Below are 16,508 nucleotides of genomic sequence, written 5' to 3'. Positions count from 1 at the left end.
TTCGGCTGCAAGCAGCAACTGGCGAGCTTCTTCGTTCACATCAACGCCCGCAGCGATTAGCGCCTGCAAGTCGACTCGATGCAGTGTGCTCTCCTTCCATCGACGAAATCCCCGCGCTTCCTGTCGCCGCATCCACAGTCCCAGCACTGCCTGTAGGATCAGTGCGTTCTTCTTACCTTGAGGTAGGTGCTCCGGCGAATTGATCGAGGCTGCTACTCCCCTCAGTAAATCTTCGAGATTGTCATCACTCGCTGCCAGGACATCTCTCGTCGACCTCGAAAAAGCTGTAGACGAGAGGCGCCTGGAGCTGGTGCGCCGATATAGACCGCGGCCATGCCCGCCACCACGTCCGCCACCACTGTTATCGTTTTCTTTAGCAATGGACTGCTGGATAAGGTAGTGCTCGCGATTCTGGCCACGTTGAAGCAAAGACACTCGAGTTGGCTGCAACAAGGCCGGCAATCCTGAGGCATTGCTCACCGCGGCGGAACTACCAGCTTTGGCGACCGGGTCACCCTTCCGAGATGATGCCGGCGCAGCAGCCATGGTTGAACACGCCTAGCACAACTAGAACTGGTAAATTTGGACATCGTAACGAGCGTGACGGGATTAATACAGGCACTTCGTTGGTGTTGTTGATGCTTGCTTTATTTGACAAGCTGATAAAATGAAGCGGACGTGCTGAAGCGCGCCAGCTAGCCGGCTAACTGCGTGTATGTGTAGATAGTGAGCTCAGCTTGTCAAGCAGGACTCTCCCCCCACTCTCCAATTAGTTGCGCGTGGCGTCGAAGGTCTCCTTGACCTTGTCCATGAAGTCCTCCGTGTACAGGTAGTGGTCCGGGGTCACGTTGGAGCCGTGGATGCAGATGGCCAGGTCCTTGGTCATGTGGCCAGCCTCCACCGTCTTGATCACGGCGTCCTCCAGGCCCAGGGAGAAGTCGACGAGCTCCTGGTTGCCGTCGAGCTTGCCGCGGTGGGCCAGGCCACGAGTCCAGGCGTAGATCGAGGCGATGGGGTTGGTGCTCGTCTTCTTGCCCTGCTGGTACTGGCGCCAGTGGCGCGTGACCGTGCCGTGGGCGGCCTCGGCCTCCACCGTCTTTCCGTCGGGGGCGACCAGCACGCTGGTCATGAGGCCGAGCGAGCCGTAGCCCTGGGCCACGATGTCGGACTGCACGTCACCGTCATAGTTCTTGCAGGCCCAGACGAAGCCGCCGTCGCTCTTGAGCGCCTGGGCGACCATGTCGTCGATCAGGCGGTGCGTGTACGAGATGCCGGCGGCGTCGTACTTGGCCTTGAACTCGTTCTGGTACACCTCCTCGAAGATGTCCTTGAAGCGGCCGTCGTACTTCTTGAGGATCGTGTTCTTGGTGGACAGGTACAGGTCCTGGTTCTTGCTCAGCGCGAAGGACAGGCACGACTTGGCGAAGCCGTAGATGCTCTCGTCCGTGTTGTACATGGCCAGTCCGACGCCGGGGCCCTTGAAGTCGTAGACCTCGAGCGTGGTCTTCTCGCTGCCGTCCGCGGGCGTGTAGACCACCTCGAACTTGCCCGGGCCGGGCGCGATGAAGTCCGTGCTCTTGTACTGGTCGCCGAAGGCGTGGCGGCCCACGACGATGGGCTTCTTCCAGCCGGGCACGAGGCGCGGCACGTTGGAGATCACGATGGGCTCGCGGAAGACCGTGCCGTTGAGGATGTTGCGGATGGTGCCGTTGGGCGAGCGCCACATCTTCTTGAGCTTGAACTCCTCCACGCGCTGCTCGTCGGGCGTGATGGTGGCGCACTTGATGCCCACGTGGTGCTCCTGGATGGCGTGCGCCGCGTCGACGGTCACCTGGTCGTTGGTGGCGTCGCGGTGCGGCAGGCCCAGGTCGAAGTACTCGATGTCCAGGTCCAGGTACGGGTGGATGTACTTGTCCTTGATCTGCGACCAGATGACGCGCGTCATCTCGTCGCCGTCCAGCTCCACGATGGGCTTGTGCACCTTGATCTTCTGGCTGGTGGCGAAGCCGCGGCGCGCCGGGGCGGCCATCGAGCGGACGGTCTTGGCGAACATGGCGGGCGGAGACTTGGGGCGCTGGGGGCTTCCGCTTCCGATTGGAGAGTGAGCGGCTCCAGGCTCCAGTCTAGAGGCCCAGGGGGGGTCAGGCAGAGCCCTGTGGCGTCCAATCAGGTTGCCGAATGAGGGGCGCCGCGGTGTTTAGACTGCACGCACCCCTTTTCTGGCAACGATGTGCGTTACACAAACACTTCCGGAGGATGTGATTGGACGAGAGCGTGTGGCGGACCTAACCCTCTGAACTTCAAGCCGTTAAACCAGGCTGCTTGGGAGCAAGCAAAGTGCAGTCGTTGGCAGTCCTCGACCTCACGTTCACTGCTCCCGTCGTGTGCGGTTGAATCGCAATGCATTTACATCACACACACGCGCTGTATGTAGTATCTCTCTGTGCTGCTGGCCTAATGGACCCCCCCCCCCCTAGATGATCTGAGACTCCGGCTCCACGGGTGTGGTTGGCACCGAGCCCTCCACAGGGCTGCTGGGGCTCATGGGCACGGGGGGCGGGCTGCCCGGGCTGCCCACGCTCTGTGGACTCCTCGGTGACGCCGACGCTGCCGAGCTCGAGGCCGGCGGGGTGTCGGAGCCGTTGGCCTTGGACGGAGACGCCTTCGAAGATGTCATCGAGCTCTTCTTCGACCCTGGGGACAGCGGCACACCCTCGCCGTCGCCCGACTCCTCCGCGTACGCCTCCTCCACGAACTCCTCGTCCTCGTGGATGGTGTCCTGCTTGAAGTCGCCCGACTCTTCGTCGAACTCCATGTCGGCCATCTCCGGCTTCCAGTCGCCAAGACCCTGGTACGAGAAGCGGTCGAAGTGCTTCTGCTCGGACGGAGACGACGGCAGCGACACAGGCGAGTCCGGCATGATCTCCTCGCGAGCCTCGCGCATCTTAGCAATGGCCCGGGACAGGTGGCTCTCATCGGTCACGTCTTCCATGCGATGCGGAGGACGCGGCACTTCCATTTCCATGCGCAGTAGCTTGTCCCAGTCGATCTCGGCGAAGAACGGGTGCTGCTTGATCTCCTCCACACCCTCGGGGCCGCAACCAAGACGGTGCTCCGGGTCCTTAGTGAGCAGGCTCATAATCAGATCCTGGGCTTCCGGGGTAAAACGGTCGCTGAATTCAGGCTCCTCCTTCAAAATCTTGTCAAAGAGAATCGTGGGCACGTTGTGACGGAACGGTGAGTCTCCCTGAATCATTTCGTACGCCAAGATGCCCAGTGCCCACCAGTCCACGGCCTTGCCGTAGCCATCTTTCATAATAAGCTCAGGCGCCAAGTATTCGCATGTGCCGACGAACGAGCTCGTCCGCTCGTTGTCATCCATTTCCTCCTTGGACAGACCGAAGTCCGTGCATGCCACGTTGCCATCCGCAGTGATGACAATATTTTCTAGTTTCAAATCGCGGTACAGAATGTTTGAGGCATGCAGGTGCGCGATGGCGAGAAGAATCTCGGCCAGGTAAAACCGTGCACGCTTGATGCTGAATCGGCCACGGCGTCGCAGCACCTGGCGCAGTGAACCGCCACTGTAGTACTCCATCACCATGTAAAGTTTGTCTTGGTTCTGGAATGCATACTTCAGCTGAACAATGTACGGATGGTTGGCCTCCTGCAAAATGCGGCGCTCTGCCATTGTCTGCGTAACCAAGTCCTTGTTCATCACCCACTCCTTCTTCAATACCTTCATCGCGTACAGGTGGCCCGCATCTGCGCCGTCCTTCTTCAGCACCAAAAGCACCTTGCCACATGCGCCGCGACCGATGACAGTCACAAGCTCGAAGTCGTTCACGGACATCTTGCCAGGCTTTGCGGAACCACTGAAGACACTTTCCTTCTCACCTGTGCGAACTGCGCGAGGCCGCGACCAGTGAATAAGCGAAGGCAGTGCCCGACACGTCAAACAGAGTCGCACCTGACCCTCATGGCGTGTGTTCTCTACCGACGAGCACTTCTCACAGCATGGGTTTTGGCACGTACGACAATGCCGGCGCCAACGTCGCATGTTGAAGACACCCTTGCACACGTAGCAAGACTTTTCCATACCGCTATTCACGTTCTTCACGCGGAAACCTGACCATCTTGCCTTGAAGCTGGCGTACACTGAGGAAACAACAACTTGGAGCAAGTCTACGTCCGAACTCACACGACCCCCCGAAAGTACCACACATCCCAGCGGTGTCTCTTTTGATTTCATGCGCTTCAGTGCCTGCACACCCTCGGGTGATGACATGTAGGCGATGCACCACTGAGCAATCATTTTCCGCAACGTGTACGAGTCGTCCGATGAAATGTGGTGCGTAGACTCCACGAAGGCAACTCCACTAATGTGGCGCTGCATCTCCTTCATGTGAGCCCGCAGTACCTCCACGAGCAGATTGCCACCATCCCGGTACGCAACGATAAACACGTGTGTAGCCCGTGACGTCAAGACGTGGTTCCGCCAGCCCGTCATGAACCGCTGCACTGCACTTCTCATCTGAGTTAGCAAGCAAGAAAAAATACACCATCAGTCCCACAACCCGTCGTCACGCCTGCAAAACTACTCTCACGTACGTCAATTTCTCCTGATCGCATCGAGTCCTTGAAGATGTCGTCAAATAGTACAATGCCCAACTTGTCTTCCTTGGCCTTCATAATAAACGGGAGCATGGAGCCCAAGCTGCCCTTGAAGATGCCGCCGCCTTCCGAGCCTGAGCGCACGCACAGCCGAGCGCTCCAAATGCCCGCCGGGGAGCCATCACTGTCGCCGACAAACACCACCAGTCGGTCCGAGAAGAGCGCCGTTCTGGACAGGAAGACGCTGCACTGGATCGTTTCGTCGTCCTACCGGTACAAATCACAGCGAGGCAATCCGAGTCACAACAGAAAAATGAGTCCACACATGTAGCCATCTCTCTCTCTCAGGATAAGCGATTACTGTGCACAGCTGCCACCTACATGGGACGTGGTGACCTCGTGGAACGTCTCCATGAGCGTCTGCATCTTGCCCTGCACGTTCTTGGTGGCTGCCTCCAGCAGGCCGCCGGGGGGCGGCAGAGGCGGCTCCGGCGGCTCCACGTACGAGCTGCGCGAGCTCACGGCGGGCGACGGGCTGCCGTCCGGGTCGTCCTCCCCGGGCGCCGAGTCCTCGCGCGAGCGGTTGTAGTGGCTGCTCTCCAGCTCGTCGTTGAAGTCCTCGCCGTCCTCGCCGGCGCCGTGCTCCGAGTCTTCGCCCGTGGAGCTGGCGCTGCGGCTGAAGATGCTGAAGTTGGTGGTGAAGCTCAGCCCCACGCTCTTGCGCCGCACGGCGTCGCGGATGTTGCTCATGGCCGCCACCGGGGACTTCTTCATGGCCGCGGGCGGGCTGTGGGCGCTCCTGGGCGCGGCTGTAGAGCCAGAGAGAGCTTCCAGGGTCGCAGAGGATCAGCTGGCGGCCCTGCAGCGAGTTCCGCGCGGGGATCGGCGCGGAGGGCGTCGGCAGAGAGCGGAGACGCCGCGGGTTCCGATGCGGCGCTGCTGGGCGTCTTCCCGCGCCTGGATCGGTCGGGGCGTCGCGCGCTTCTTGGCGTCCGAGCGGGTGCGCGCCAGCCTGCAGCTTCGTCTGTGGGGAGAGATGCAAGAACGGCGGGGCTTTTGACTCGGCGTTTGTATGGGTAGTAGGGCTAGGGCGAAAAATCAGGGGTTAAATAAAGCGCGCGGCATTGGGTCAACGCGGCGGTTAAGAACACTTGGCTACACGTAGCCATCTGACCAGATGCACCTCAACTCCAGCAACTGCAACGACGTGATCGCCTCCTTGCAATGTGATCTCCCCAGCACTGAACGCTAGATGCACCATCGAATGGATGGTGTCGCGACGAAGCAGGGCGGCATTATTTATAGTGCTCAAGAGAGTCGGACGGAGGCATTCCGTCATTGAGAGTTATATCTGCATCATGGAACTTGCACACTTGTTTACAAAGCACTGTAGTTAACGGTGCAAACTGAGCGAGTTCTTCTTGCCGTCATCGTGCTGGCCTCGTCGTGCAACACGCTCAAAATCCAAGCCGCCGCAGTTGGTGATGAACTGAGCGCCAAACAGCTAAAGCTCGTTCATTGCTGCAACAACGTGCTCCTCTACGCGATATCTGTCGTCGCCCCAAGCCGTTTCAGGTGCTGCTGTCGGAACTTGGCCATCACATCGACCCAGCGATTGTACACGCCAAGTTGAGCAGACGCCAAGCCCAACGCGCCGAACAGTCCGTCGTTCACGCGAAGCCCTGAGAGCCCCACGAATGCCACGGGCAGATCCAGCAGCTTCTTGAGAGTCGAGAGCATGCTGCCGCGTTGCATCATACGGTCCAAAGGGAACGCCAGCAGAATGCTCAACACCCAGAAGCCGTTGCAGCCACGCCTCATCCTCTGCATAAATGGATCTCGCGGCGACACGCCCAGCACGCGCGTGTGCAGCACAACGTAGTTCTCTGTAAGGTAAAAGAAGAAGAAGCACAGGATGCGCAGCCGCCGCAGCACCCGCACCGAGCGCAGGGGCTCGCGGACGTTGCGGTACAGGTCCGCCATATCCAGAAACTGCAGGAAGCGGAAGAGCCTGCGCGCGTCGCCGAAGACCAGCTCTGCTCTGCCCAGCGACGCGACTATCCTCTTCCTCCAGTCCTCGCAGTCCTGTATTCTCAGCTCAGATGATGGAGCTGCTACTGCTGCCGATTGCTTTAGCTGGATTGTGTTGCTAGTGGTGTTGGCTGTGTCTCTATCAAGCTGCCAGCGCTGGATCAGCGTCCACTTGGTGAACTTGGAGCCATATTGAAGCAGGCGGTAGAGCTGGCTGCGGGTCTCTACAGTGTCGCCACCGCAGCACGGCAACAGGTAAATACGCTACGAATACGTGACCGCTAGCTGGCAGCAGAGCGACGCACCCGTCGTGGACAGGAAGAACACGGCCTTGGCCAGCGCGTCGCCCCCGAGCGCCATCGAGCGAGTCGGTACGGTATCACGTCGGATGTGTCGACGACTGCAACGCAACCTTGTCCTCGTGTTCCAATAAACGGGTACACGGTCATGACTAAAGTTCCTAATCTAGTACAGATTTCAGAGCATTTCCAAATCGATCTGGCGTACCAGATCCCCGTTGGAGCTGAAGCAGCGGCGGGGCGTCGGCGGCATGGCGGGCAGCGGGCTGACCAAGAACCAGCGGCGGCGGCTGAAGAAGCGCGCGCAGAAGCAGGCGGAGGCGAACGGCGTCAAGACCGAGGCCGTCAGCAATGGCGTCGCCGAGCCGGCGGAGACGCAGCAGGAGCAGGAGCAGGAGCAGGAGCGGGAGGCGCCTCCGGACGTGCAGGTGGAGTACGTGAGCGCCGACCTGAGCAAGGAGCTGGCGCTGCCGCAGGACGACCCGGCCTACGAGGAGATGATGCGCGTGTTCGGCAAGTTCTCGTCGGCCGAGGAGCTCTGCGGCGCCACGGACAACGAGGTGCGTGCTGTTCTAAGGCGCAGGATATCTCAATGCTACGTTGTCCTGTTGACGCTTTATATTGCTTATTGCAGGACGGGAAGGACGACGACAAGAAGGACAAGGGCGAGGCTGACGCGGACGACACGCAGGAGAAGGAGGAGGAAGACGAGGAGCAGACGCTGTCCAGGAAGGCGCGCAAGAAGAGCAAGCGCCTGAGCGTCGCGGAGCTCAAGCAGCTCGTGGCCTACCCGGACGTGGTGGAGGCGCACGACGTCACGTCGGCCGACCCGCGGCTGCTCGTGTACCTCAAGTCGTACCGCAACACGGTGCCCGTGCCGCGCCACTGGTGCCACAAGCGCAAGTATCTGCAGGGCAAGCGCGGCATCGAGAAGCCGCCGTTCAAGCTGCCCGAGTTCATCGCCCAGACGGGCATCGCGGAGGTGAGGGATTCCGTGGCCGAGGACGACGAGAAGAAGAAGCACAAGCAGCGCGCGAGGGAACGCGTGCAGCCCAAGATGGGGCGCGTGGACATCGACTACCAGGTGCTGCACGACGCCTTCTTCCGCTTCCAGACCAAGCCCAAGCTGACCCAGCTGGGTGATCTGTACGTTGCATGTGGGAATGCATGGTGGCGAGGTTTTCGTGTGAGGCTCTGACGCTGTCGGTATGATTTGGACTTACAGGTATTATGAAGGCAAGGAGTTCGAGGTGAAGGTGAAGGCGAAGGTGCCCGGTCAGCTCTCCGACGAGCTTAAGGCCGCTCTTGGTATGGTGGAAGGCGTGCCTCCTCCGTGGTTGCTGAATGTACAGCGATATGGTCCACCGCCAGCGTATCCGAACCTCAAGATCCCGGGCCTGAATGCTCCCATTCCGGAGGGCGCAAGTTTTGGATATCACCCCGGCGGCTGGGGTAAACCGCCTGTGGATGAGAATGGCGTGCCGTTGTACGGTGACGTCTTTGGCAAGGCAACTGAATCAGAGAACCAGGCAAGGCAGATCGTTTGGCTAAGTGCGACCTAGCCTCTCAACTAACATTGGTTGTGCGGCAGGGCGAGGAAATTAATCGCGAGAGGTGGGGAGAGCTGGAGGAAGAAGAAGGTTGGTTCAGATGTACGATTTTCTTTACTATACTCGTCAGCTGACACTGCTGTTTTTTTAAACAATGCAGAAGAAGAGGAGGAAGAAGGCGAAGAGGAGCAGGAAGGAGCAGAAGGCGCTGAGGAGGGCGATGCCGAGACTGAGGGCCTTGACGCCACCGGTTTGGAAACTCCGCTTGTGGACGGCATCTCGAGCGTTGCATCCGGTCTTACCACGCCTGGTGTCGTGGATCTGCGCAAGGGCAGAGGAACCGAGACGCCGGATGTGCCTCAGCAGCTTTACACCGTTCTGGAGCAGAAAGAGGTGAGTGTCTCGTCGCCAGTTATTTATCGGGTGCCACTTGATTCTCACTCGTTACCCCGTGATATAGACATCAGTTGGCACGTCACTATACGGCTCAGGGCATGCATACGTCGTCCCAGGTGCATCTGGCGAATCGAGCGGCACGCGCACCGAGACCGGTCGGGTGCGGCGCCGCTTCGAAGACGCGCCTCCGTCCACCTCGGAGTCCGCCGATCCTGCAGAGGACGAGGAGGAGGCGGCCAAGAAGAAGAAGAAGGCCAAGACCGAGAAGAGCAAGAAGCTCAAGGATTTCAAATTCTAAGTGTAGGTACCTCTCTCGAGAGCTTCCGCAGTAGACAGCAACGTACAACAAGCAAAAAAAATAAAAAAAACTTGACAACCCAACTTTTGATCTGCAGTCGGGCGTCTGTCTGTCGGTCGCTGGCTAGTTAAATAGAGACGACCCGTGCTCACAAGGGAGGGAGCCCCATGGCCTCGCGCAGCTCCATGATCTGTCGCCGCTCCTCGGGCGGCAGCGACTGGATGATCTCCGGCGCCAGGTTCTGCACCTGCTCCAGCAGCTCCTGCTGCTCCGGGTCCAGCTTCTCCATCAGGTCGTTCGACACGCCCTGCCGCATACAAACCCCAAGTAAGTAAGGACATTCCTCTAGTTGCCCAATAGCAGCAGCAGTAGCGTACGATGGCATTGGCGGGTGCCTGCGCCGACGCCGTGCGCTCCTTGATCATGCCGAGGCGCAGCTGCGCCTGCGCGACGGCGCGCGCCAGCTCCGGGTGGTCCTGCAGCAGTCGCCTCGTCTCCGCCGGGTCGCTCTCGTTGCACTGCTTGAGCTGGTACACCAGCTCGTACACCTCGGCGTCCGTCAGGTCCTTCACGCTCGTGGCCTTGGCCTCCATGACGTCGGCTGTCAAAACTCGAATATGCCGACGGAGTTACGTCACTATGCCATAAGATAGGTAGTCCATGTGGTCTACGTAGTTTTACGTACAACTCATGTAGACGTGAACGTTGATGTCCCATTTCAGTGGCTGCCGGATGCTGCGCGCTCAGTCGTCGCTCCGCCGCTCGCCGCTCGTCGTCCGCCCCCGCCGCTTCAGCGCCGCCTGCCTCGCCGACGCAGCAGACGCAGCAGACTCCAGATCAACCTCCGCCTCCAGCTCCACCGACGAGATGAACGTGACGCGCCACAACTTCGCGCAGTGCCTGGGCGACCTGCAGAAGGACCTGGCGCTGCCCACGTGCCGCTTCGTGGCCATCGACACGGAGTTCACGGGCCTGTCGCCCAACGAGCTGGAGCGCGAGCAGTACCTGGACACGCTGGAGGAGCGCTACCGCAAGGTGAAGCGCGCGGGCGAGAGCTTCCTCATCACGCAGTTCGGGCTCTCGGCCGTGCACGTGGACCAGCAGGACCAGTTCCACATCAAGACGTGGAACTTCTACGTGTTCCCGCGGCCCTACGGCTCGCTGGACGAGCGCTTCCTGTGCCAGGCCTCCAGCCTGCAGTTCCTGTCGGAGCACGGCTTCGACTTCAACAAGTTCATCGGCGACGGCATCCCCTTCGTCAACTTGGCCAAGACGCCGGCCATGAAGAAGCGGCTGCAGCGCCGCATCGACGGGCTCACCAAGGTGAACAAGAACCTGCAGCTGTCGGACGACGGCCTGGCCTTCCAGGAGGACGTGAAGGAGCAGCTGGACCAGTGGATCGCTGCGGGAGCCAAGAAGGGGGAGAAGCTGCTCGTGCCCACCAGGAACTCCTTCTACTCCATGATCGTGCACGAGACTGTGCGTGCGAAGGCGAGCTACTTGTACTCGGAAGGCGCCGACGGCGGCGTCGAGGTGTCGTACGTGTCCAAGAAGATCAAGGAGGAGCTCATCGCCGCCAAGGTCAAGGAGATGCGGCGCGAGATGGACGAGGCCATTGGCTTCTCCAAGGTGATTGAGGCGATTAGCGAGAGGAAACTGCCCGTTGTGGGTCACAACGCATTGCTGGACTTTGTGTACGTGTTCCACCAGTTCTACAAGCCGCTGCCCGAGACGCTGGCTGAGTTCAAGACGGAGCTGCTCAAGCTGTTCCCCACCATTTACGACACTAAGCACGTCACGCTGCGTTCACCTCTCGGTGAGAAGCTCAAGTCCACGGGTCTGTCGTCTCTGTTCGAGTACATGCGCGAGAACGTCAAGCCCGAGCCTGAGAGCCTGATCCCCAGCGACGAGCGTTTTGACACGTACCGCCAAGCGCTCAAGGCCGAGGCTGACGGCAACGAGAGCCTGCTGTGCCATGAGGCTGGCTTCGATGCGTTCATGACGGCTGTGTGTTTCCTCGGTGTGCTGGCTCACGACGCCAAGGGTGAGCTGCCCGACCAGCAGGTGCCGAAGGGTAGCTCCGCTCGTCTCAAACTCCGTCTTGAGGAGCTGGAGAGCTTTAAGAACCAGCTGAACCTGATGATCTCGGACGAGAGCTTCCTCGATCTGGGCAACGTCTCTCAGACCATCGACCGCACCCGCGTGTACCGCGTGAGCAGCACTACCAAGCGACGGATCCAGCACGTGCGCATGGAGGACGTGTTCAAGTCGTCCAAGGTGCAGCGCATCGTGCGCGAGAGTGACCAGGACGCGTTCGTGGTGCTCACGGAGCCCGCGGGCGAGGTGAACGCCGAGACGAAGGCTGAGCTGGGCGTGAACATCACCACATACGACGAACACATGGCTGCCGAGGCTGAGAAGGCCCGGCAGGAGAAGGAGGAGGCCGACCGCAAGCTCTTCGAGAAGATCTCGGCTGCTCGCGCTTCAACATCAAGTGCCGAGGCCGTGAGTGTCGATGCCGCCGCCGCTGAGTCTCCGTCCGCGTGGAATCGCTGCACCATTTCATAGAGCAGAGAGAGGAGTAGCTAGAGAGGAGAGAGGAGGAAGTTTTTGTCTTGGCTGTAGGCTGCTGCGACCGGAGACCCACGACGACCACAGCTAGCTAGCAGCAGCGTTGTAGCAATAGATCCCTTCTTGCACTGCAGGTGGACGCTCTCGCGCACCGATTCTACCGGGCCATCGCTCGTCGCATTTGCGTATCTGCCGGGCTTCCCGCCGGTCGTTTTGCCAGCAGACGCCGCGTTGCTGGAAACCGTAGATGGGCATGAGCATCGAGAGCGACAGCGTGCGGACGGCAGCGACGACATCAGCCGCCACTGCTCGCAACAAGTGCGAGGAGCAGCGCGCGGAGGTGCAGCGACTGCGGGAGCATCTGGACAAGGTCCGCGCAGGCGAAGATGACGAAGACGCGCTGCTGCTGGCGCTGTCACAGCCGCTGGGTACCACCGACCCGCTCTCCTGTCTGTGCTGCTGCAAGTTCCAGCGCCTCGGACACAGCTACGTGAGTGACGGAACCGCTGCCAATTGCCCATGCACCTCAACACTTGACACCTCGAGGCTAACGTGACGCTGTTCCAGATCCTGCACGAGCGCCGCGTGGTGGCGGCTGACGGCGTCACTGTGCAGACCAAGCTGGTGATCATCGGGCCGCACTGGATCGGCGTGCTGGTGACGCTGGGCATCATCCTGGTGTCGACGGGCATGTTCCTCTCGCAGCATGTGGCGACCATGCCCTGGTACGACACCTTGATCACGTTCTTGCTGTGCGGCATGACGCTCTACTACCTGTTCCAGACCACGTGCACGGACCCGGGCATCGTGCGTCCGCCCAGGAAGAACAAGGAGGTGTCCGTGACGGAGGACGAGAGTGAAGCCGACCTGGAAGCTGGCCGACTTTCGTCGGCGGACGAGTCCGCGGTCATGCAGCCTCTGTCTGCCGAGACCTTCGGTCCTCGCCGACGCCCGGCGCGCCGTCGGTTCTGCGATATCTGCGGCATCGAGCAGGACCGCTCGACTGATCACTGCGAGGACTGCGGCGTGTGCGTGGCTGGCTACGACCACCACTGCCCGTGGATGGGCAAGTGCATCGGCCGAGGAAACATGCACGCCTTCAAGATGTTCAACGTGTCGTGGGTGCTCTACGTGGTCTTCGTCCTCATCATAGCCATCACGAGCGTCGACTGGGGCCATGCAGCCATCCAAACGCTGCAGCGCACATCGTCCGGGTCTTGGGTGCCTGTGCCTACAAGAGGGCCTTAGGACACCCCTAGGCGGCATCAAAGCCCAAGACACACAACCAGACCAGAACACTCGAGCGTGCAGTGCTTGCTAAGCTTAATATATTAGGTTGGAGTTTACTTGGCCTCGCCGTTGGCGGCGTGCTGCTTCTTGTGTTTGTTTTTCTTGCGCTTCCTCTTCTGGGACGAGCCCGAAGGAGCAGCGTCGTTGGGAGTAGACGCCTTGGCCGGAGTCTCAGCCGGCTTGGGCTTCTTCTGCTCCTCCTTCTTGGCCGGCGGGGGCGCGGTCGCAGGCTTGTCGGCCTTGACCTTCTTCTCGGGCACTTCCTCCGAGTCGGTGGATGAAGGGGACACCTGAGCAATAAAAGGCACAGTACAACGTCAGCACTACAGCTTCATTGCACCAGGTAGGCAGGCTACTACATGCAGGACACGCATCGACATGGATGTTGCACAGTTATGACTCGTATGATTCCGACGGGGAAGACCACAAGAGCCTTTTACAGGCGCAATAGGCAGGCGCCGCTTAAGTTGCCGCCTCGCCGGAGCAAACCTTCCCCGAGCGCCGCCGCCCTCCTTCGGGCACTGGTGCACTCCGCCCCTCCCGCCATCGTTTCCGACAAGCAGTTAGAGGCAGAGCACGCCAGCACAGAGAGCAGCAGGCGTCGGATCGCAGCCGCGTCCAGCACTACGAGACAGCCACAGCGCCCAGCCCTACGCCCGCACGGAGACAGCCTTAAGGACCATGCGCGAGTATTGAGGCGAGAAGAACTCTCGCCATAAAGGCATACACGTTCCTCTCCCATCCGGTCTGGACCCCCGCGATATCGAGAAAAGGACCGCGGGGGTAATTTACAGATGGGAATATCAACAATACAATTGGGTTTGGCAGTACGGCACGCACCTCGTCCCAGCTCTTCTGCTGCTGCTCCTTCTTCTCCTCTCTCGCGCGCTTCTTGCTCTTCTTGGCGGGGGCAGCAGCCTCCACCTTGGGGGGCTCTTCGACCTCGAACAGGTCGGCGGGCGGGCCCGGCTGGAAGTAGCCGGTGAGGTTCACGGCGCCCGAGCCCTTGGCCAGGTAGAACTTGACCTTGCGGCCGAAGACCAGGTCCAGCTTGACCTGCAGCGGCTGCGGGCCGCCCAGGTGCGCCACGGCGCCCTTCCAGGCCTTGCCGTCCAGCTGCGGCGTCTCCAGGCCGAGCGCCACCTGCGCGCCGGCGCTGGCCACGCCGCTCGTGGCGTTGCACACGTTGAGCACGAAGCCCTCGGGCACGTCCACGACCGCCGCCTTGGTCTCCGTCACCTCGCAGCCCCAGAACGCCACCATCGCTATTGACGCAGTAGCCGATTGACGGGGAATGAGCGGACGGAGGGCGAGGAGCTACGATAAGAGAGACGAGTGGCTCGTTTTTGAGCCCTTTAGAATGGGTGGTGAGGAGGATGGTGTGGCGCACACATCTGCGACGTGTGAACAAGTTGAAGTGCCTGCCGGTGTTGCACCCTTGGTAAAGGCACGGGGGCGCCTCATGGCCCTGGGGGCGATGCGGCGAACGCTAGATTGCTACCACACAGGTCTTCGACGGAGAGCTCCGGATCTAGTGAGCTAGTGCCGCGAATGGCAACGCTCGAAGGAGGCGTGGAACGCCGATGGCGACCCGAGTGCTGTACATCTATCGACCTACGACTTCGTATTCGGCCCTGACGACATCGCCCACAGCAACGAGTGCGGTGTGATCGCCAGCTGCAACCCTGCTGCAGATTGCTGAAGCTCTCTCTAAGGTATCTGACGAAGCGTTCAACAACATCCTGTAAGGCATTGGTATACATGTAGTTGGCAGCTCGTCTACTGAAGCGATTCCGCTACGAGTTGCATCGTCGTGCGCAGGCGAAGGAAATCCTACTGACTTGGTGCATCTAACTTCTGTACCCTAGCGGCTCGATACCTGCTGGTAACATGGGCGAGTAGTCATCTTTCGCGCAGAATTACCAAGAGAGAACAGCACAGCTGTCATTAGTAGCTTCAGAGTCGACAAGGGCGACTGCAGCGAGTCATAAGTTACGCAACGATAAGTTCTTAATAGTTGCGTACACGTGCTGCCGGCGCCACGAACAGCAAACAACAGGCGGATTCCAGCAGAGGCACGAAGGGTATGAACCCAGCGCACGCTTCCGGGTACGGTCAAGAACCATCTCCTTAGTCCTTGTGTTCATTCCCCAATTTGCCAAGAGCACTCCACACTGCCCAGCACGTACCAAGCAAGTTACTCTTCACGATGAAGTTCGCCGCGCACCTCGCATTTGCTGCCATCGCCGCTGCAACCACCCACGCCGGCTACGGCGGCGGACTGCAGTCGACTGCTGCTAGCAACGACAGCGAGAGCGACTGTCCTTCCGTGTGCTACGATCTCTACGAACCAGTCTGCGGCTCCGACGGGGTCACCTACTCGAACGCGTGTTACCTGAGCGTCGCGAACTGCAAAAGCCAATCTGGCATCACTCAAGTGTCCAAGGGTGCATGCGCTACCACCGGGTCGACATCCGAAGCGTCCTCGTACGAGACTTCAACGGGTAACAGCGACGGCGCTGAGTGCTCCGAAGTGTGCACAAAGATCTACAAACCCGTTTGCGGGTCGGACGGTGTCACCTACGGCAACGACTGCACCCTTGGTGTGGCTCAATGCAAGAGCGGCGGCGCCATCACGAAGGTGTCGGACGGACAGTGTCCGGAGTCTTCAACGTCTTCCTCTGGGAGTGACTGCCCTTCCGTGTGCTTTGAGATATTCAAGCCCGTGTGCGGCTCCGACGGCGTGACGTACGCGAACTCGTGCTTCCTGGGCATCGCCCACTGCAAGAACCCGAGCATCACTCAAGCTAGCGACGGCGCCTGCGTCGCGAGTGAAGGCAGCAACCAGACGCAGAACTCTTCGGTGGACTCCAGCAATGAGGAGAGCGACTACGGCAGCGATCCCTCTTCGTCTGGATGTCCGAGTGTCTGCACCGCCATTTACGCTCCCGTGTGTGGCTCGGACGGCGTCACGTACGGCAATGAGTGCGAGTTGGACGTCGCGAGCTGCAACAGCCCCAAGCAAAACATCAAGAAGGTGTCCGATGGCGCCTGTGCGGCCGACTGCAAGACGAACTTCTAAGCAATTCGGCTGGGAAGGACTGTGTCAACCTGGAATCAAAATTGAAGCGAACGATGTAGCGGTGGAAGTTGAAGTGCTACCAATCTAGTGACCGTTGTAACCATCATGAAGTTTTTGTTTTGCTTCTTTTACGAGTATCCGCACCCCCAACGGCGGTACGCTGGGGAACATTCCGTTCTCCTCCGATACCTTCATGCGCGCTATTGTAGTTAGGTGAACGACTACGCCGTCGCTACGAACAGCAAACGACAGGCGCCTCACACCGATGCGGTGCGCGCGAGGAGACGTACGTTTCTAAGAGATCAAGCAAATGGATGTAGGCACGTGCCTCGCGATAGTCTTTCGAGGCCCGTGGCAGTCCCGGAGTCCAACCATAG

The 16,508-nt window shown here is 60.0% G+C and overlaps 9 protein-coding genes across 10 annotated transcripts; 4 read left to right on the top strand and 5 right to left on the bottom strand.

Moving 5' to 3' along the window:
- Positions 1-769: 769 nt before the first annotated feature.
- IUM83_16215 (isocitrate dehydrogenase, NADP-dependent) lies at positions 770-2,053 on the bottom strand (the record flags this gene model as incomplete). Its single annotated transcript, XM_067941084.1, has 1 exon — positions 770-2,053. The coding sequence occupies one exon, from the start codon at positions 2,051-2,053 to the stop codon at positions 770-772; it is 1,284 nt and encodes a 427-aa protein (XP_067783685.1).
- Positions 2,054-2,473: 420 nt separating this feature from the next.
- IUM83_16214 (AGC protein kinase) lies at positions 2,474-5,388 on the bottom strand (the record flags this gene model as incomplete). Its single annotated transcript, XM_067941083.1, has 3 exons — positions 2,474-4,534; positions 4,612-4,881; positions 4,996-5,388. The coding sequence occupies 3 exons, from the start codon at positions 5,386-5,388 to the stop codon at positions 2,474-2,476; spliced, it is 2,724 nt and encodes a 907-aa protein (XP_067783684.1).
- Positions 5,389-6,153: 765 nt separating this feature from the next.
- Positions 6,154-7,005, bottom strand: IUM83_16213 (uncharacterized protein; the record flags this gene model as incomplete). The annotated part of the gene is made up of 2 exons (XM_067941082.1): positions 6,154-6,869; positions 6,951-7,005. 2 exons carry the CDS (start codon positions 7,003-7,005, stop codon positions 6,154-6,156), a joined length of 771 nt encoding a protein of 256 aa, XP_067783571.1.
- A 190-nt stretch (positions 7,006-7,195) lies between these two features.
- IUM83_16212 (Splicing factor 3B subunit 2) lies at positions 7,196-9,188 on the top strand (the record flags this gene model as incomplete). 2 transcript variants are annotated; one of them, XM_067941081.1, is made up of 6 exons in its annotated part: positions 7,196-7,504; positions 7,579-8,090; positions 8,170-8,473; positions 8,536-8,584; positions 8,655-8,887; positions 8,955-9,188. In XM_067941081.1, the coding sequence occupies 6 exons, from the start codon at positions 7,196-7,198 to the stop codon at positions 9,186-9,188; spliced, it is 1,641 nt and encodes a 546-aa protein (XP_067783572.1). The 2 variants fall into 2 exon arrangements, with proteins under 2 accessions (XP_067783572.1, XP_067783573.1); XM_067941080.1 differs by lacking the exon at positions 8,536-8,584 and having other exon boundaries at positions 8,170-8,396.
- Positions 9,189-9,336: 148 nt separating this feature from the next.
- Positions 9,337-9,781, bottom strand: IUM83_16211 (Transcription termination and cleavage factor C-terminal domain; the record flags this gene model as incomplete). The annotated part of the gene is made up of 2 exons (XM_067941079.1): positions 9,337-9,495; positions 9,566-9,781. The coding sequence occupies 2 exons, from the start codon at positions 9,779-9,781 to the stop codon at positions 9,337-9,339; spliced, it is 375 nt and encodes a 124-aa protein (XP_067783597.1).
- A 274-nt stretch (positions 9,782-10,055) lies between these two features.
- Positions 10,056-11,756, top strand: IUM83_16210 (Poly(A)-specific ribonuclease PARN; the record flags this gene model as incomplete). Its single annotated transcript, XM_067941078.1, has 1 exon — positions 10,056-11,756. One exon carries the CDS (start codon positions 10,056-10,058, stop codon positions 11,754-11,756), a length of 1,701 nt encoding a protein of 566 aa, XP_067783596.1.
- A 250-nt stretch (positions 11,757-12,006) lies between these two features.
- On the top strand, positions 12,007-13,007 carry IUM83_16209 (Transmembrane protein; the record flags this gene model as incomplete). Its single annotated transcript, XM_067941077.1, has 2 exons — positions 12,007-12,249; positions 12,327-13,007. 2 exons carry the CDS (start codon positions 12,007-12,009, stop codon positions 13,005-13,007), a joined length of 924 nt encoding a protein of 307 aa, XP_067783668.1.
- Positions 13,008-13,102: 95 nt separating this feature from the next.
- IUM83_16208 (Nucleoplasmin core domain) lies at positions 13,103-14,312 on the bottom strand (the record flags this gene model as incomplete). Its single annotated transcript, XM_067941076.1, has 2 exons — positions 13,103-13,339; positions 13,890-14,312. The coding sequence occupies 2 exons, from the start codon at positions 14,310-14,312 to the stop codon at positions 13,103-13,105; spliced, it is 660 nt and encodes a 219-aa protein (XP_067783627.1).
- Positions 14,313-15,258: 946 nt separating this feature from the next.
- IUM83_16207 (protease inhibitor Epi11) lies at positions 15,259-16,131 on the top strand (the record flags this gene model as incomplete). Its single annotated transcript, XM_067941075.1, has 1 exon — positions 15,259-16,131. One exon carries the CDS (start codon positions 15,259-15,261, stop codon positions 16,129-16,131), a length of 873 nt encoding a protein of 290 aa, XP_067783626.1.
- Between the last annotated feature and the right edge of the window lie 377 nt (positions 16,132-16,508).

This window comes from Phytophthora cinnamomi (assembly GCF_018691715.1).
Source record: "Phytophthora cinnamomi strain GKB4 chromosome Unknown Contig98, whole genome shotgun sequence".
Taxonomy (NCBI): Eukaryota; Oomycota; class Peronosporomycetes; order Peronosporales; family Peronosporaceae; genus Phytophthora; species Phytophthora cinnamomi.
This window is presented reverse-complemented; position numbering and strand designations above follow the sequence as displayed.